We start from the raw sequence: 21,574 nt of genomic DNA on the forward strand, positions 1-21,574 counted from the left end.
CAAAAGATCTGATTAGTCCAAAAATTAATTCTTCGTCCCAAACCCAAACTCTATAACAGAAAATTCAAAACTGTCAAGTATGTCAATAGTCAATAAGTATAAAGTATAATACTGATTTGCAGATCAAAATACTTATTTAAAGCGTGTCTTTTATTTATATTTAAAATAATTAATCTATTATTTCGAAAATCTTGTTGTATATATATAATTTTAAGTGTAAAACGGTAGTTCGTCTTCTCTGATTGAAACCTGCTACATTAGTACACTACTTACATATTGATATAATTTCGGGTTTTGGTAATGGCTACGTTCATGGACATGAGTCTGGAAGATATTATAAATAAAAAGAAAAAACAAAATACAAGGTATGTGTAATAGATTGCTAATATTGTACTATTCTCTTTAACTTAAAATATCAAGGTACCACAAGCTTATAACGTCTATGTTCGTATTATGCCTGTAACCCACAGTTATTATTGCTATACATTCCTTAATTTATCCTAATGTACGTTTTCTGCAGAAATATAAACCGAAAATCTAAACCACCAAACAAAATAGTTGATGCTAGAAATAAAATTATTTCTAAAAAGAGAACTCAGATAAGAGACGCACGAGAGATTTTGGCTGATCTTGCTAAACAGAAAGATGCACGTTTAAAATTGCAACAGCTACGAGCGAAGAGAGTAAGTTATTAATTTATTATTTCTTACCTGTTTAGTAAATAATTAAATACTATCTTAAACATGCTCTTTAAACCCTTTATACATGGCTACTCCTAAATTTGTAATTTGTATGTTTGCTATTTAACTTGTTTGATTTATTATTACATTCAAATATGTATTTTCTATTAAAATATTTGACATTTTATTATTTCTTACCTGTTTAGTAAATAATTAAATACTTTCTTAAACATGCCTTTTAAGCCCTATATTCATGGCTACTCCTAAAATAGTAATTTGTAAAACCATTTGCTATTTAACTTGTTTGATTTTTTATTACATTCAAATATGTATTTTCTCTAATAATTATTTGACACATTTGCAGCAAACAAACCAAATTCCAACAGGAAATACAATAAAAAATCGTGGAAAGTTTGTAAAGAATTTACTGAAAGAGGGAAGAGGTTGGTAAAAAGTAAATTTTATTTAATAAAGTATGATAAAATATATATAAAATTCTATACATATAGTATCAAGAATGTTTACATTCTATAAATGACTAAGTAAAACATGTGCAATAATGTTGTTCAGTTTTATAAGTGGGTATACAATATATTAATCCTGTTTCAATTATTTGTTATTTCAGTTTTCATAGATCCTTCCAGACAAGTGACATCACAACAATCAAATGTAGCCAAGTTTGGAAACCGAAATCAAGTCAATGCCAAAAGGAAGTTTCTTGAAAATAGATCAATTGCAGGTGAGACTAATCTGACTGCAATTAACATTATCTATATATTATCTGTATCTGCAACATCATTATTATAACAAGATGTGTTGTAAAATACATTAACTTAAAATTTGTTATCCTGATACTATTATATTATATCACATATAAACATAACAATTTTATACCAAAGTGCATAAAACACAATTATTAATGTTCATATTATAAATTACTCATTTTTCATATGAATGACATATGTTATATTTTTGGATTTGTTAATTATTATTAGTTAGTTTTTACCACTGCTACATCTGTTTGTAATTGTAGAAATGGCTCCTTTTCATTAAATCTTTTAGTCACTTATTAAAATTACTATTCATTCATTTCAGCTAGTAGGCTACCCATAAAACCTATTGTCAGAACAGTAGAAAATGATCTCCAAATAATAGATGACCCAATGGGAGAGGAGTATGTACCACCAAAAATAGAACTTTCCAATAGACGCGCAAGTATGCAGCTTAGAATTACTGCTCATAATAATGATAATCAAAACAGGAGCACACTTATTCACAGGTAATGTTTTATAAAATATATGAATGATGGCATTTCATAGAAATCATTGTGATATTGCTAGTGTAATAAATGTGATATTTATCGCTACCCTCTCTCAATAAATATTGAATCCTTATGTCTACATGACAAAAGACTAAATAGCACTGGAGGGGTGATTGGCTAGTTTTAAAGTTAGTTTGATTGGAGCCTCCGACTGATGTGCATGTGGTCCAGATACTCAGTGCATTATTATAGGGTGTTTTAATTATAAAATCACAATTTCGCAATAAAACAATTAAGTTTGTGTTCATAATGTTTTTTATTGGACTTATACCCACAAACTCTAAATATCTTAGTGATAGAAGAGGAATCTAAGGGACTCCTGCTGTATTGGTAATAAATAAATAGTTTATTATTTTTATTATGTGTGAAATTTATGTTCACAAATTTGGTTTTTTGTAAACAGAACAGCACTACTTTCGAAAGAAAAAAGTCCACCCCGACCACCGTCTATCCTAAAAAAGAGACCAATGGCAGCATTGAGAAAGGATGATAAAGTGGAAAAAACAGAAAAGCCTGTTATTGAATATAGAATTATTGTCAGTAACCTGCGTAGCACAGTCACTGGAGGAGATATTGAGGTATGTTGCCTATTTATTGTATTCAATTTGTGATATTAACTAGTGCTATAGTATAAATTATAACCACATGTATATTACTAATTATCAGATATCCAGTCAAAAAAGCACTTGTTTTTTTTTTGTGTTAACCTGATGTCACTTAATTTTCACATCATTGTATTTTAAATGGAATATATTGTAAATATAACTTCATGGCATTATGTACACAAGTGTTCCCTTTTATTTCGTATTTGTGTCACTGTAAAGGCATAAATTCATAATTATTTGCATGATACTAATACTTAAGCCTTTTTTTGCAGGCAGAATTAAACTTAAAATAGGGGTTTTATCAGGTCAGGTTAGTTAGTCCTTCATACTTGCAAGGTGTATTTACTAACTTACATCAATATTGTGTTTTATTTTTAGGAATTATTTGGTGATGTTGGTGGAATGCGTGAATCTCGTCTTGTGAGACCAGGGACTGCAGAAGTTATTTATAAAAGCCTTGAGGATGCTCAAAAAGCTGTAGATTTATATCATAATCGGCAATTAGATGGACAGCCAATGAATTGCCTTCTTGTTACTCCAAGATCAACTGCTCCAACAGCAAAGTTAGTATACATTTTTTTTTATTTGATTTTCCAGTATACAAAACAAATATAACCCATACAAATTTATTTTTAAATTCATGTGGTTTACATATATTTTATAAACATGTGCTTACTTCACAAACTCTTGTTTTGGTAATACTTATACTACACTTTGTGTGTTTTATCTTAAATCGCATGGCAGCATTTACCACACTGAAGAACATTCGTGATCTAATTATTTATTAACCAGCAATATTACAATATTATATTTTTGCACTAGGTTTCAGTTGTTTATAAAACAATAAAATTCATGTTCACTACATTAGAAAACTTAGTAATTGTGTATTTATTTTCAGACATAGCAGCAATCCAGCTTTATACAGCACCAGCTCAAATGTGGAACCAGACTTATCAACTTTCCACAAGGTTTTATTCAGTAACTTCTAGAAACATAAATCCAAAATAAGGTTATAAAAGCAACATTTTTTTTACATATGGAATACCTGATGACAAAATGTATGAATATAAAATATATTAAGTGCTTGTACTTGTTTGTGTTAAAATATTTAGTTAGGTACCTTTACTTTTTCGGAATAAATGATTAAGATTTACAAAAAAGTTTGTTTTATATTTTTACAACTCTTATTTTTATAATTATTGATGACTATAAAATAGAACATGTGTATTGAGTACCAAAAGTTAAATAATAATCGAGTAATATAATTTAAAAAACCTGATTGCACTAAAAGGATTTTCAAACAATCTGTCAATGTCAACCCTTATTTTACTCCCTTCGGGGTTGAATTTTCGCAATGACTTTCGTAGTATTAGCTTACTCTATATACAGAACCTATGTGTAAAATTACAAAACTTAAGTTCAGCGATTTCTGTTGCGCGTACCTTACTGTTTTATATAAATGCATATTATGTGTATTTTATGTTTTTAAATTTTTTGAAATGTGTTATTATTTTGCGCCAATAAATCCGCCATTTTGGATTTTTTCAAATACTTATGGAAGGAATAAAAGGGGATACCTTGGGTATTTGGGAAAATATTGAGGAATATTTTAGCAAAAAACATGGACGCCGAATGTAATAATTCGTTACTATACTCATTTTTTTTTTAAATCAAAGATTAGTTTTCAATAAATCCTTTTGACCTACTCGTACTTTATAAAATAACTTTAAAATTATTGTTTTTTTTGTATGATAATATCCTATCGGCAATGTTTTAATATCGATATTTTAGGGTACATATTACCGAACATTCGAGACATTGTCCATCCCTAGTCATATAATAGACCAAAGAGTATAGTAACCTATATAGGATAATAGACAACTAGCTTGAGTAACCATAGCTGTTTGATTTTAGGAGTATAGGTGTTCTGTGGTTTGATTTGACAGCTGAAATGACGCCGCGCGACGCCGCCTAAAAATCCGATCGTTCATTTCGTTGGCCGCCATTGAACTTTAGTGAAGCGTGCTGGTTTTTGTAACCTAATTTTTGTTGATTGTTGATTACTTTTGTTAAAATAACATAACTACTTGCTTTTATATATCTTCAAAATGGGCGATCGTAAGTACTGTTACAATATTAATATCTTCTTTCTGTAATAGCTACGTTTTAACGATTCTCTATATTACAGCTTATTCGTCCGGTGATTATAGTAGTGGCGGATACTCCGCTCAATATTCGATGCCTCCACCGTCATTAGGATCTAACGATAACAATTACGGCGGCGGACAACAAGGCTCGTATAACCAAAGCGGTTATGGTGGTCAAAGCCAAGCTCCAGAGTGGAATCAACCGAGCTCTGGAGGTAATATCAGTATCGAAAAATTAAAAAAATACGGAAATTTTTTTTGTTTACTAGAAAATAGAAAAAAAATTGTTGTAATCTGCAGGTGATAATGGTGGCGGCTATGGTAGCAGTCAATCTGGAAGTAATTATGGCCAAAGCTATGGTTCAGGATATGGAGGCAGTGGTGGTTACGACCGGAGTAGTGGCGGCAACAACTATAACATGAGTGGAGATCGTGGGAGCAGTAACTATGGAAGCAGTGATCGCGGTAGCGGAGGCGGCTCTGGCTACGGCAGCGACCGAGGAAGCAGCTACTCTGGTGGCGACAGGGGAGGGTATGGAGCCGGAGGCGGGGACCGACCCAGCTACAATAGAGACGGAGGCAGTAGAGATGGAGGATATGGGTGAGTTACAATTTCACAGTTAATTTCTTATTACATATATTCTGATACAGTTAAATTTAATATTTAAATTTTAATATTTAATGGTAACGCTGAGTTGTTATGAGCTTTTACTAAATTCATTTACATATTAAATCTTTACCAAAAGTCCTCATTTTATTAAGTTGACTTCATTAGTTAGTTATTTTAAAAAATGTTATCATATTTCTGTAATATAGACTATACACTTAAAACAGTTGTACTCTACAGTACCTTGTCTAATTAGAAGATTGAGGTATTTTATGTAATAGACGATCAGCATTACATTGATTTTATATTATAAAATAATATTCAAACTTACCAATGAACTAATGCAACAAGGTAACAATATAGTATGTTGTATTATACAGTGTTATTCATACAATATTCACATGTCAATTCTATAAATAATTTATTCTTACTTGAATTAAATTAAATTATTTTATAACAGTATTTTTTGTGCAAGCTAACTTCTGTACATATAAACATAATTTAGCAGCAGCAAGGTGGCTTTCACTATGCTGTATACCTTTTTTAAGTTAATTAATAAGACTGGTTGGTATACAATACAACATGATAACTTAAATTAATTGCTTATAAAATTCTTATTTGTTATATTTTAACTTGAAATATTCACATTTATTACCATCCACTATTTCAATTAGTGATTGACTGAAGTTTTGGTTTCCACCAAAGAAGAAGTTACTGTCAGAAAATGTAGTCTGTGGTCTAAACTTTCAGCTGTACTCGGGCATTTGACTGACAGGCATTTCTTGTTTATTTGACCTTTCAGTGGGCCAACGAGCCGCATATTGTAAGACAAAATTCTGACCAGTCTGTCAGATTTGTAATTTTATTTTTTAATGTACTCCCATCGATCAAAAAAAATTTAAATTAATTCAGGTAACTTGTATTAATACTACTGTAATGTTAATTCCCGATTACGGCCGAAAGTAAGACTGAAACTGAGGGTATGATTTTTATTTCGACCGGAAATACCAGTTTTGGTTGATTGCCTTGTAAAAATACGCATTTATAAATTCGAAGATGGAAGTCACTTTGAAGACGAAGAAAGAAGGTCTGGGATCCAAACAACGAGATGAACTTCTGATTAATTCAACATTGACCTATATTTAGCAGTTGTGTGGTGATATGTAACTTTGTCTTCACTAATTTCATAAACTATTATACAGCAAACAATTGCTTTACCCATAGAGGCTTGCTAGTGTTTGTATACAACAATTTAATCTTATATAAAATTCTCATGTCACAATGTTAGTTACGTTACTCCTCTGAAACGGCTTTACTGATTTTCACCAAATTCTATATGCATATTCTGAGAATCTGCTACTATCTATTTTTCATACCCCTAAGTGATAAGGGTTGTTCACCTTTAACATTTTTTTATTTATATGACAACACAACTTTTGCCGGGCCAGCTAGTAATATTGTAAGTGTATGAAGTGTTGTCACTGTAATCTCTCTCAGGACACAGGTAACAGGACTCTAGGATATAAGAGTGATTAATTAATTATATATTAAGTGTATCAATAATAGCTTTCCATCATCAAATAACTAAATTTATATCCATTTATGATAAATTAACTAAGATATTGCAAAACTTTTATAGTCATCTTATAATATTTATATAGAAATGAGTTCCCGTAGATTCAATAGGTAATTTTATTAAGTGTGGCATTTTTATTATGTTAATTGTACTTATGGCAAATAGCATACGATCTAGGACCAAACCTGCACTATATTGTATCATAATTCTTTATTATTCGTGTTGGGAGGTATGTTAAAGGTATAATTTATGTTCTATAATGTTATAAGGGACAAAGGGTTGCTTTATTTCAAATAATGAATGTAATATTGTTCATGCCAAATGATACTTACACATATTGCGTATATGATAGTAATAAAGTATAAACATTAATGTACTGTGTAGTTTTTTAAACAATTCATCGTGAATGTTGCATGTAATTATCTTGAACTGTTATTTAATTTCCTACATGATTTCCTTTATTAGGAATAGACATGATCTCAGAATGATATTGGTGTTGAAGCTGCGGTTATGGGTAAAAATTACAACTTTTGTATTTATGTTTTTTATGTATTTTATAAATTTGCTTCCAATTTTCATACCTTTTCCTTTTGGTAATAAAAGATCTCTGAAAATGGCCCTGAATGTCCAATATGTATTGTTTCTGTTAACATCTAGTTATCAATATTCTTTAAATTTAATACTTCAGTGCTTTTATATGCACTTTTCAAGAAAGGTGTATAGTTATTCATAACAACTGAAAAAATATAGATGTACATCTAATATGCATCACCCGAAAATGTTTCGTTCTTGTAATGTACTACCAACATAGTGCCCTTTAAAAAAACAATAACAAGCATTTCAGAGTAAAAACATCTATAAGGTCTTGTTGCTTAGATATATTTATTTATTTATATATTACGATGGTATTGTCTACTTGGCCAAGCTGTAAAGACCTAAAGGGCCGACACCAACTGTCCATTATAAAAAATAACTCTTACAATATAAGAAAAAGCCCTGCAGGACATTCTCAGGTTGTTAAGATCTTCAATCTCCTTAAATTATATACATTTTTTTTTACCTGTCTGTTTAGTGATACAGTGTCTTTGAATTCATGAGTATTTATTATCACTGTGCATGTGTGATAGAAATATTTTAACGCTAACTTAACGTTCACGTACAAATTGTCTTAGTTTTTAAAGGTATAACATTATGGAAAAAAGGACCACTTCTCGGACTAAGGTTAACCAATAGAGGTGGACCTAAATGTCTTCGCGCCCGTACAATGTGCCCCCGGACCGCCCAATGTGTACTAAACGCTGTTCTTATTGTTTTAGTGGCGGCGGCAGGGGGGGTGGTTATAATAAAGGTAAAGCTCCTCGCGAAGAGCGAGTGGTGCTGTTGTCATATTTTATTTGTTACTTCTGGAGGGCTGCCAAATTATTTTTTTTAATTATTTCAACGTTTCGTTTATCATTTTAATGAGGTACCACTACTAGGCTGTTGACACATGCTACGTTAATTTACATATTTTACATAATTTAGTGTGCGTCAAACACGACACGGTGCTTCTCTATATGTTAAGGGTGGTTTATCGGAAAATACCGCTGGCGCGGAACGCTCGTCTGATGTCGTGCGGTATGTTTCAAGAGTATAATGATACATTTGTATACTTCAACTACCGAAAAATATTTGTCAAAGTGGTGTATTATATGGTTTGTTACAAGTGGTAGGTGGGTTTGCATCATGTTTTCGTGGACTATCGTTTACAACGAGGTATAATTAAAAAATATAAAAGATAAAGAAATAAACTGTCGCCGAAAAAATAATCGTGCTAGGAAATAAAGCTGGTAATAATGGTAATTTTAATAAAGCTGGTAAACTAAGAGTCGAAAATACAAGTGGTCAACCAAATTAACTTTAGAACTTCCATCTGTCTGATATATTAATAATTTATTTATGAAATAGTAAGAAACATACTTAATAGAATAGAACACAGATGGTTACTTGTCAGCAGTCTCGTTTAGTGTAAACAGAAGTTGTTTAGTTAAAACATGAGGTATTTTGTGTAACATTGATATACAGGGTGAATGGTATGGTGTAACATTTTACTAACAATGATGTTTACATAAAAATCATTATTTTTTAATTTAAAGTTTTTATTTATAAGCAGTACCGTGCATTAGTTGCATAATTGGACATATACCAGAAACACTGTATATTTTGTATTTTTGGCAGCCCTGCGCTTTACACATATGCGATATTAAGTTAATTTTATCGAGTGCTGTGATGTAGGGGGAATAAATTTTATTCGTTTTTATTTAATAAAAAGGTTAAAAATACAAACTTTGGTCTGTAATATTTTATAAGGTTTTAAATAATTGCTATTGGTATCTTGAGAGTATTTTACGACTATCGAATCTTGCGTTAGTTATGGGTATTAAGGTGTTCAAACATATTAGAATGTTTACTGATATCTTATTGGTTTCAACTTCAAAGGATCATAAACGGTGTCTGTCTATTGAAAGGACAAGAAAGTTACATCATAGCAATTTAAAAGTAGTATGAACTATGGTAAAAATATTAAAAAGAAGAGTATAAACATGTGTTTAGATTGATAGGGGTAAAACTAAAGAGTAAATAGTTTTGTTTTACTTATAACTTCTCGAAATAATATTTAATTATAATCTGTAGGTGGTGGCAGTTTTGGAGGGGACAGGGGAGGTGGTGGTGGTGATATGGTTACGCAAGAAGACACTGTTTTTATTCAAGGCATGAATCCATCTACAACTGAAGATGAATTATGTCAACACTTTGGGGCAATAGGAATCATTAAGGTATTATTTGTATTCTATTACATTTTACCAGTATTACCATCTTAAATAAAAATGAAATCATAAAATCATTTATTTATATATTTATTTTATTTTCAGACCGATAAAAAAACCCAGAGACCAAAAGTATGGATGTATAAAGACAAATCTACCGGACAACCCAAGGGCGAAGCTACAGTAACTTATGAGGACTCTAATGCCGCTTCCTCGGCGATACAATGGTTTGACGGAAAAGAATTTAACGGAACTACAATAAAAGTATCCCTCGCTCAGCGTCAGAATACCTGGGGTGGTAGTAAAGGAGGCGGTGGTGGCGGTTTTAGAGGAGGTCGCGGAGGCGGCGGCGGCGGTCGGGGCGGCGGCGGCCGCGGCGGTGGCGGCCCGCCCTCCGGCAACCGCGAGGGCGACTGGCGCTGTCCCAACCCTAGCTGCGGAAACACTAACTTCTCTTGGAGGAAAGCTTGCAATAGATGCAATGAAGCTAAGCCCGGCGGCGCCGGTGGCGGTAGCGATAACGGCAGTGGCGGTGCAGGTACTATATTTTTTAGACTAAAACAAAAAAAAATTGCAATTGAGTTATTGGGTTTGTACAAATGTTAAATGATATCTAAATATGGTCAGTTACTGTAAATGTTAAAAGATGTATTTTAATATCTACAAAATAGAAGGCATATTTAATAATTTTATTAGACCAAACAGGAAAATTTGATATTGTTCACGATATGTTTTGTTAAATATAGATGTTTTGTTTTAATTTCAGGAGGTGGTGGCCGCGGTGGTGGCGGCGGTAACGGCGGGCCGGGCCGCGGCGGTCGCGGCGGGCGCGGCGGCGGCGGCTGGGGCGGGCGCGGCGACCGCGGCGGAGATCGCGGCGGCGAGCGGCGCAGCTACGGCGGCGGCGACCGCGGCAGCAGCGGCGGCGCCATGCGCGGGGATGGCGGGTCAGTATTTACTTTGTATAACTTAGCAAGGCAAGTTTGTGCGGCAGTTAAAACATTTTATACCAAAAAAAGCATTTTACCGTAAGAAACCTAACAAGGAAAACTAAGTATGCGGCCAGCTTTCGATTGAGCGCATATTGTCTACTATCGCGAAAGAGTTAATTGCGTCGGTGACCATTTTGTCGGTTAAGCTTCTTAAGTATTTTAAGCCGCTGCTTCCAAGTCCAATTGCTGTTTAAGCTACTAACCGTGCATGCGGTGCGACACGGTTAATCAGTCGTTACCCATCTGTATACGTGCTAAAACTACCAAATAGACTCCAAACTTCTGAAGCTGTTGCTATTTAAATTCAGTCTGTACAGTACAATTGTAGTTTGAATTTCAACATTAAAAATGAGATAATTAAATAGGATCTGTAAAAAAAATATATTTTTTACAGATCCTATTCTGAATTGTTTGCTAAATTAATTTAATAACTGAAACTTAGTCGGAGACGTTATTCTAAGAGACCTCAATTTTTGGTAACTTTCAAATTCATATTCATGCTCTTTGGTGTTTTAACAGTTGTTTCTTTGTTACAGAAGCCGGGACCGGCAACGGCCGTATTAATAATTACGAGTAATGTAAGGCTTTAGTATATAATTCAGATTTCATTTCATTTTGACTGAAATATATTCTCATCACTTAATTTAATCTTTTCTCAATTGAGATTCACGACTATGTAAAGTGCATTTTACAGCCTGCTGATAACAAACAGTATGTTTGAAATGAAAGAACATGTACATTTAATTCCCTAATAGAAATGTTATTTTTCCTTAAAATTAAGCATTTTTCAGTGTTAGTTAGCATTAATTCGTTTGTAATAATTGTTTTCAATAGCATAATGCTGCTTTACAGATTAGTCATAATCAATTTGCTTCTTTTTTACCTTTAAAATAAATTTTAAATTAATCTGTGAAAAATAAATGAAATTTGTACTGCATCATATTATTGTTAAAATAAGTTTAGGTGGCACAATAATTGAATAAAACATCACTTTAGAAACCTTGTCCTATTCATGTAGTCAAGTATAAAAATGATTAGTTTTTTATACTTAAGAAACCTCTTTCTGTATGTTCCAATTATTTCATTGCACCAATGTCAATTGTAGTATAATATTAGCCATACATATTTTCAATAACATCAAAATGTAAAAAATGAAAGGACATAGAACGTAAGTACGATAATTGGACGTAGGGATTTTAGTTGTAAAATCTTTATTTTAAAGCCTTAAAAAATGATGCGAATTTATATAAAGTGACCTCTAACATTGACTACTTTTTTACTCTTGTATTCCCAGGAATACATCACAGAGGTAAAGTATTCCTATACCAAAAATACTATTAAATGAACATTTTGTAACAGATAAAACAAACTCATAAGTATCATGTTGCAAACTACCGAATTACATTTAATAGGTAATACAATACTATTGTTTGTTCATTGTGTTGAGATAATAAAAGTAAAATAGATCTTTTCATAATAAATGCTGTTATAATACAAAAAGTTTTTATTATCATTCTTATTTGTTTGTTCTTATTCTTATTTGTTGTATACGTGACGATTGATGAAACGTGAACCCTGATACATACCCATGCCCTAGAATGCAATAGAGCAATAAAATGAAGCAGTAGATGTGGCTGTAACACCGCCGCAGTCTAGTAACAAGTGTACATTTTTTTTTTCACAAATTTACTAATTTGACAACATAAGTGTGTGACAGCATGTCAAATATATCGCTAGTCAAATGTGATTTTTCTAGTAACTGTTTTGAGATTTTTTACCACTACCTTTTATCGAATATCTAACAATCGATAAGGATCAAATTCTGGGAAGTAATGTTATGTAACAAATTAAAGGAAAATGATTTTTTTGACGTGACAACGTCTTAAATTAGGTTGCGGCTGGGAGTCACTTATGAAAAAGTGTAACGCCCGGTAACGTTACGATGAGTCACCGAACGAGAGAGAGGCCCGCCGAATGCCTTGCGTCTCTCTCCCACTCAACTATGATCGGTCTGCCGCGCGCGCAGCACTAGAGAATTAGAGCGTTTTCAGATTATCCGATCCGATATCGGTGTCGGACGACGATAGCCGACATCCGATAGCCGACACCATGTGCTATTTTCACATATTTCCGACAAAATCGTTCCGATACGGCCATTTGCTCGATAGTTTAGTGCGGACAGGTCATCATGGCAGACTATAATAGAAAATTTTATTTGCTGTATCTCTTATATTTGAGACGCAAAAAAAGATCTGTTCACAGACAGTATTGGATACATCCTATTGTGGAAGCTAGATATTCAGAGGGAGCATTTTACACTCTTTTTAGCAAGCTACAACACGCACCTAGAAAGTTTTTTAATTACTTTCGTATGAGTGAATCCACATTCAATTATTTGCTAATTCATCTCACAAACAGTATCAAGAAACAAGACACACATTTTCGAATGGCCGCCGCGCATCGGGCTCTATGCACACAGAGACAATTTAGATACACGTAGAGCACACATACAAACATTATCGCCCGACGGCTCACGGGCGTCCGATGGTGTCGCCAGCATATCGCTGTCGGCTCCGATATCCGATATCGGAACGGACAATGTGAAAGGCAGGTACATGTTTCATACATTTTACTTACCCCGATATCGTATCGGCGTCCGATACCGATATCGGATCGGATAATGTGAAAACGCTCTTAGGCGCATTGAATCGGCGCATGCTTGTGTCTCTGTCTTTGTCTTTCTCGAACGTTCTTGGCGTTGGAAAAACAAGAAAGCGTCACAATACAAGTTCACACGTGTGGTTAAAGTATCGTCAGCTGTGTCTGTAGTGAAAATATGGAGTGCTTAGATTCGTCATTTATCATTTACAACAACTGTTAAAATTTGTGCAATTCTTATTTTCATTCAATTCCTTGTTCCTATTGTGCAATTTAATTATATTCATATCAATAAATATTCTACCGAGAAAAGAAAATCTTCGCCCGTAAAACCGACTTTACAGGCAACCATTTTTAAATACATATCTTTTCATACATTGGCATACGAATCCTTTGCATAACATATGACTTATGTATAATCCTTAAAGACTATACATAAGTCATAACGTCATAATTAGGAAACTAAGTTAGCGCCGTTTTTAGTAGTTTTTTTTTTAATAAAAATATATAACTGATTAATTAGTAAATTCTTATTTTTTGATGTTTAAAACTTCGTTTCAAAGTTAAATATGATTTTCTACATCTCTTTGTTTAGTAATCACTCGGTTTTGGTTCAAAAAAGTCATTCTCGAAAATTTGCAAATTTACATTTGTATTAAACGAAACTTCGTGCATGGCAAGTTGAAAATATTAAATATATATATATACTATTATATTTTATAATGGTCCTAAAAATAACTTAACCAAGTCGAACATAAAAATATATTTTTTTGGAGAACAAAACGTCGCCTTTCGAATGATTTGAAATAATAGGCCCTAAAAATGTTAATACTCTAAATGTTTAAATTAATGGATGGCGGGAACTTAACTGCCAAATTTATATGAAAAAAATATGTATTTTCTTATTATTGAGGCTTTTCCTTTTGTTTGTCATTTATCATTACTTACCATAATTTGATCCTTATAAGCAACACTCTCAGATAGAGAAATAATATAGGGGATGGAATATTTTTTTTCAAAATGAACTCGTTCGACTCCCGGCTAGGAAAAAAGATATTTTAAAAAAGTAATGATGCAGTTTTGAGGCCACGTAACTCCTTTCAGCTATTTTCGCTAATCCTTATAGTTTCGGATTTGGCCCTGAAGGCCTATTACAAAAATTAGCCCTGTATAAGTGTGAGTTCAGTGTTTCCTTTCGGCCTAATTATCTCCTCGGCCTTGAACAGCAACCGCCTATATATACGTGATTGATAAGGAATCTGAAGAAACTCTTGCGGTATTGTTAAGATACTTATGTTTAGGGGATAATTATAAATAAACACAACATGGCGAATCATAGTTTTTATTTACAACTGAAAATAAAATTTCTATAGAATACATATTCTATGGAATACGTATCTTTGGTTTGTATTAATAACATTCTTTATAAGAATTGTGACATTATTGTAATACAACACTATGTATTTAATATAAATTAGCAGCGGCAGGCAGTACGTTGTAAGTTCCTACTATATCGGCTAGTACTCACAGCTTTATGTCGTAAATAATAATGCCCTTTAGGAAACCATTTAATGAATTTTAACAATTCAAAAATGTTTTACATGTAAAACATTTTATGTGTTTTACATTTCTATAATTTACAATCGCGATTTCCAATACGTTTCTAGCAACCTATATAGTAACGAGCTTTTGCCCGCGGCTTCACTCGCGTTAGGAAGTAATATTTTCATCCCCTATTTTATCCCCTTGGGGGTAGAATTGATCAAAATCCTTTCTTAGCGGATGCCTACGTCATAACATCTACCCGCAGGCCAAATTTCAGCCCGATCCGTCCAGTGGTTTGGGCTGTGCGTTGATAGATCACTATGTCAGTCAGTCACTTTTGAGTTATATATTTAGATAATCATCGAGTCCGTCGCGAGGCACAACATTCGTTGTTGGTACGCTATAGTTTATAAGGGATTGATAATCTCTGTCTCTTGCAGTAGACACAGTGCAAGTGTGCATATTAACATACAACCTACCTATATAACTTATAGAAAAATGTTGGTAAATCGCCCCTGTAATTAAATTGAGGCACAAACAAAAAACCATATTCTGGCTCCAGTTTACATTCTGTTTACATTTTTTTAATAAATAACTTATTTCATATTGGTCAATTTTTAATAAAAAGAAATGCATAAAAGAAAAACAATGCTGTGATTTCTGTAGAAAGAAAAAATGACTACAATAATATCTTAATTCCATTTACTGACCCTTGTAAATGTCATTAGAAATCTTTTTATATAGAGCTGCTGTCCTGGGGACATGATTCTACTGAGAATAATATTGTTATGTTGGACTAAACGTGTGCGTATGAAGCCATTTGGCCCCACATTATTTAATTATTCATTAACAATGCAACATATTTTGGGCTCGGGAGTATGATAAACGATTTAAATCTAAATTGTGACATCTACCGCCTCTGGAAGTTGAACATTTTGATGAGCACGAGCCCCATGATGGTGGCGGCGGCAACGCCGACGCCCGCTTTCCACCACGACGAGGTGTCTCCCGCGAAACTGGCGAAACTCTTCAGGTGTCTGCAAGCGTTAAAGATATGTAGACCTCTTTTATTAGTCCTAACCTCTTGTAGATGTGTTGGTTGAAAAAATAATTACTCTTAGTTAATTGAAAAATGTCAATATAGTCATTTGAAATTAATATTAATCCAACAATATGTTTTGAAGGGTATAAACATGCTAATTATTTTTATAAAATGGAAGTAGAAAATTAGGTGAACTGAATTGCACCAACTAATAGCAAGGGCTTGACTTAACACTGTCTTTAAAAGAATAGGATGAGTCAGTTTCAACATTTATAAAATTCAATCTTAGTATTAGTTTTACTAACCTGTGTTTGCTGAATAAAATCCAAGCAGCTTGAAATTGACTGACCAAAGTAATTAAAATAACAATATCATAAAATTAGTTACCACTAAAAATGAATATCAAATTAGGGGATGAAATAATGTTTGTGTGTGATGAGTTCAAAGTGGGAACAATATTTCCTAATATCACAACAAAACATGAAAAGCAACATCAGTCATTACTTTACAGTCACCTTAATTAATTACTTTAATAATAATTCCAGTTTAAATCCAGTCTGGCAGATCAACAAAAAAGGCAATCTACTAAAGCTCTAAAGAATATGATTTAGACCATCTCATATAACAATACATCTTGGGCATTTTTTTGGCAAATGATGCACTTTATATGCACTTTTTAAACTCCTATATACTCATACTCCTATAATAATAATAATTCATACACCAGCGGATTCAAATATGTCAAAAATAGTTATATATTGATTATTAAAGCGTGCAGAACTGCGAACGTGATCAATTTGATCTGATATGACAAAAATTAATAGAACATGAGTGGAGTGAATTGTAAGAAAATGCAGTGGATATTATTGATGCTGCGTGTATATTTAGTACACATTTTTGGGATATACAGCAATACTACAAAAATGCACAATGCTACATAAAGCGCAATGTTAAATGTATAATCACATCATCATCAGCATCACTAATTACATTTGTAGTTGTAGCTTTCCACATCATGTAATCTTCAAAATCAACTTGTAATTGTTCTGTACCAACACCCAATGCATGTGGGGGACTCCAGGATTTCTATATACTTTCAGGGATAAAACATTAGACACTGGCGGAACCTACGCGCAACAATACACAAGTTCGAGCCAAACTTTATGACCTCAGAATTATACGAAAAATAAAATACAATTGAAATATGTGTGAAACTTACGGAAACGCAGCCATGGTGGCTAGTTTAACGAACACATCGTGCTTGTTCTCCCGGATGTTGAATATCTGCGGCGGCAGCAGCTGGTACTTGCCGCAGAACACGTCCGGCTGCAGGATGTACTCCTGTCGCGTCACCATCGCCTCGCCGCGGGTGCCCACTATCAGCACGGGAATGTGGCTCTCGGCGAAATATTTCTAAGATACGCGAAATTATATAATTTAATGTACTATGCTCTTATATTTCTTAACATAAATACCAATTATCCCATTACCAATTATTGTGGACTCTGTCTCATTTAATACCACGCTTTTATGGTTAATGGCTAACCTACCCTAACAAAATTTTTGGGCTTTTGAAGTTATATGTACTCAGAAATCTTATCAAATTCACATTAGAGTAATTCTGTTAAAATAACAATATATTTAAAAAAAAAAACCAGATTTATGTGACAAGTTATGGAATGCTCAATTAGACTTTCTTGCCAATGCATTGCTAGTTTGTGAATTACATTACGTGAATTAGGTTATTACTTTATTTTATAAAAAAAATGTGTATACCATTCATTGGCTAATCAGGATTTATTTGAGTTGGAGACCACTTGACGAAATTACTAAGGATGCGTACAATAGAAATGTTACTGATCAAAGAACTAATGGTAAAAGTATTTTTTTACTTTGGTGAATAGCCTTACTCTAGGCGAAGTGTCGTATATACCAAATAATTAGTGGGGAAGAGTAGGTTGTTACACCAACACAGTAATATACTCACAATGTATATCCTAGCGATGTACTCGAAGGAGCGGCTGGCGGCCACGTCGTACACGAGGCAGGCGACGTCGCAGTTGACCTCGTGCGGCTGCAGCGGGTCGGACACGCGCGTGATGGGGATCTCCCGCAGCACCAGGTACTTCTCCTGCCCGTACACCAGCACGGTGCTGATGCAGCTGTTGTCCGGCGCCGCGCCGTCGCCACGCTCGCACGAGTGGGGCTTTATTTTCTGTAAGGATGTACCAGAGACTTAATGATCAACCCATTCAACATAGACGCCAAATCAGTGAGGGCAATCTCTCGAACTAAGAAGAATATGTAATGATGTAAGATTGGGCAAATATTAAAATACCTATAAAAATAGATTAGGAATACTTTAGCTTAACTTTGGCTAGACAGCTAGACTTGATCACTTTTGTTTTATAATGTATGATAAATGGTAGAACTTACCTTATGGGCGATTCCCAAAAAACTCCTACAAATAGATGTTTTACCACAAGACCTTGGCCCAATAACATGGCATTGATACACATTACGACTTGACTGTTTTTTGGCTATGTCTACTTTCTTATCTCGAGTTACTGTTAAAAAAAGAAAGGTTATATTATAACAAGAATAAACCTTACTATACACAAAAATTATATAGTAAGTTTATACTAGTTGTAAATTAACAATTACCTTTAGAGTATTGTCGATTATCAACACTATAGAAAAATGGCAAAGAGGTACTTACTATGTATAGCTGACTTTTGAGTATCATTTTCAAGAAAATTATAACCTAGGTAAGCTAGGTAGGCACTTGTACTTTGTAAATCGAGTAAGGTCATCAGAGTCCATCTACACATCCATCCTTGAAGTGTCAGGAAACCCTATTAAATAAAAGTATTAAATTAACAATAGTCCTAGAAACTCTATTTATATAAATGATATTGTTGATAAAGATAATAATACATTCTGTTATTGCAGTATATAACATTGTTTGCACATTTAAAGACTTAAAGTGTTTTGCACTTCATTTTATTTTTCTTAATAGCTTGCACTTATAAATCACATTTTTAATAAATAAAAGTAGAAGTAAATGGAAATATTTGGAATTTAATCAAATGATCATTTTTTATATACCTTATCATTAGTTGGAACTGTATATCGTAGGTTATGCCATGGAATTCGTGGACAACATGAGAACACATTTTTTAGTTCCGTTGGATTAAGCATACCATCCTTATCTCGGTCATACTTCTCAAATAGCTGTGTCAGAAACTGCTGACCTTTATATGATAATTCTGAAGTACAACCTGCAGGCACCTTGATGCTAAAATAGTATAAATAAAGTATTTATTTAAAATGTATTTTTACTTATATTAAAATTAAAGAATTAAATAAACATTTTGTTTGTTCTAGCAGTTACTAAATGTAAATATTTCTACATAATAAGAATATTGTGTGTGTTATATTAACTGTAATGGAATTTTGTATACAATAAAAAAAATCAAAGTTATTTCTTATTTCTTCATAATATAGGTACCACATACAACACTTTATACTGATTTACCTAAGAAATTACTAAATAAATATTAATGGAAAAATTGTATGAATACATATAGATTTACATACTTAGCATACAAGTAACTGTGTGTCATTTCCAAACTCTCATCATATCCAAATTTGCGAAGCACTGTCCAGGTGGTTTCATTCCGGCCTCTTTGTATGAACAAGCAATGCAAAAATATAAATCCTTTCATTGTTATACATTCATTTTCTATTCCACCAGCTATATTTTGTGCAATTACAGATTTTACTTCATCTAAAACCTGAAATAAAGGTAAAAAAATTAATCATATTTTGTACTTTTCAAATGTAGACACATTCTTATTAGATTACAATACAAACACATTATATTTAAGTCTAAAGAGAAAAATTAAATATTTACTATAAGATAGCATGTTTTATTTACCTGTAATTGTAGAGGTGTATCAAAACATTTCTTTTGGAAAATTGTTATTTCATAATCATCTAAGAGTCCATCGCCATCCAAATCACAAATTTTGAATATCCTTGATAAGGCTTTCTTACATCTTTCTGTTAACTGGAAATTAATAAGTCACTGCTTACAAAATTCTTATAAAAATGTATAGTTATTATAATATTGTACAAAAATGTCAATATTGTTTGCCTAATATAAATATGTCCTGAATAATTTAAAAAAAATCTTAATGTGTCCATAATTGTGAGATGTAATAATATTTACCTCTTGTTCTTCAATGGAATAAATAGGGTGAATGGGGTGTAATACTGCTTTCTGTGCGTTATAGAACATTTCCGACACATTGGTGAGAGTCTTTGCAGAACATTCTATGCACCTGTCCACTTCTGGATATTCTTCAGCTATATCCCATATGTTCTAAGGAAATAAAATACAAATATGGATTCTTGGCAGTTTCTCTATGTTATGAGCTTTCCACCATGTAGTGTTTTATTGTGCCCATATTCTTTTTTCCCTGCAGGACACTGTGTCCTCTCAACGATCACACTGGTAATTTATGTTGAAACAACGTTTTATTTCACCATTACAGTAAATGATTATTATTTATTTGTACTTATATGCTTCGAATCACAGACCTATAATTTATGAGGCCGAAATGCATGCAGACTATTACTGTTTTCAAAATATTTAACTGAACATAATATGTACAAGAGATACTTACGTCTATAATAGAATAATCAATTAAATCTATTTTGTTTCCAACTAAAATAACTGGCTTCCTATATTCTTCCGGGCTATTGTCTCTCACGAACGGCAGCCAATAAGAAGCTACTTTATTAAGTGTTTCTTGTTTATCAACTGAGAAAACAATGCATATTACATGGGCCTTTTCTATTTCTTCCCCCACTTGTTCTAGTGTTTGTTCTGATACTGGAAAATTAGTTTTTATGTAACAACATTAACGAGATTACATCTAAAAGTGGATTATGATTAATCCAAAAGGTTACGTATTTCCTGGGTTACTTACGACATACATCTACTATGTTCGTCGGTACTTGCTCTGGAGTAACATCCGCCGGAATCGTGATTTCTTCCGCTTTAGGCGGCACATGTTCACTGAACTCTTCTGTGACTAACGATAATATTAATGAGGTCTTTCCTACTCCAGGTTCTCCAAGTAATACTATGCGAACGGTTCGCGGTATGGTCTCGTACACCATTTTGTTATTTTACTTGAAATAAATATCATGTCATTATAAATACATTAACTAATCTTTTTCCTAAAGTTTATAAGTTAAGCGGTTTGTTTCAATATAAATAATCAATTTATTTCCTAAAATAACTCAAACTCGGAAGAGTTGAGTTTTTCTTTCTTACCATAGACAATATTGCACAAATCATACAGATAACAGAGCAAACATTATCAGTCTATGAAATAAAACAGATTGTAAACGATATAGAGTATAAACATTGATATCATACAGCCGATACACCTTAGTTAAATCTCACAAGATAGACCGAAACAAATCATATATATGTCCAAATAATTTAAAACTTATTAATCGACTATTACTAACGATACTGTATAAGTGATATTGTGTATCAACTATGATGGACAGCACTA

General features: G+C 32.9%; 2 protein-coding genes across 3 annotated transcripts; one reads left to right on the plus strand and one right to left on the minus strand.

The window, feature by feature from the left end:
• Positions 1–84: 84 nt before the first annotated feature.
• On the plus strand, positions 85–12,235 carry LOC140752974 (uncharacterized). The gene is made up of 14 exons (XM_073087295.1): positions 85–365; positions 521–683; positions 1,045–1,123; positions 1,306–1,419; positions 1,776–1,959; positions 2,405–2,579; positions 2,985–3,169; positions 4,817–4,968; positions 5,054–5,354; positions 8,253–8,284; positions 9,610–9,752; positions 9,849–10,281; positions 10,510–10,690; positions 11,272–12,235. Exons 1-14 carry the CDS (start codon positions 301–303, stop codon positions 11,297–11,299), a joined length of 2,235 nt encoding a protein of 744 aa, XP_072943396.1. The 5' UTR covers positions 85–300; the 3' UTR covers positions 11,300–12,235.
• Positions 12,236–14,719: 2,484 nt separating this feature from the next.
• Miro (mitochondrial Rho GTPase) lies at positions 14,720–21,345 on the minus strand. 2 transcript variants are annotated; one of them, XM_073087510.1, is made up of 12 exons: positions 20,978–21,345; positions 20,672–20,880; positions 20,215–20,367; positions 19,921–20,052; positions 19,581–19,777; positions 19,089–19,278; positions 18,700–18,835; positions 18,417–18,547; positions 17,968–18,195; positions 17,200–17,393; positions 16,286–16,324; positions 14,720–15,975 (listed from the first exon to the last, which is right to left on the minus strand). In XM_073087510.1, exons 1-12 carry the CDS (start codon positions 21,168–21,170, stop codon positions 15,849–15,851), a joined length of 1,929 nt encoding a protein of 642 aa, XP_072943611.1. In that variant the 5' UTR covers positions 21,171–21,345; the 3' UTR covers positions 14,720–15,848. The 2 variants fall into 2 exon arrangements, with proteins under 2 accessions (XP_072943611.1, XP_072943612.1); XM_073087511.1 differs by lacking the exon at positions 16,286–16,324 and having other exon boundaries at positions 20,978–21,344.
• Positions 21,346–21,574: the final 229 nt, after the last annotated feature.

This window comes from Epargyreus clarus, unplaced genomic scaffold (genome assembly GCF_041222505.1).
Source record: "Epargyreus clarus isolate Ecla_fem2 unplaced genomic scaffold, WU_Ecla_fem_2.2 ptg000026l, whole genome shotgun sequence".
NCBI classification, from domain to species: domain Eukaryota; kingdom Metazoa; phylum Arthropoda; class Insecta; order Lepidoptera; family Hesperiidae; genus Epargyreus; species Epargyreus clarus.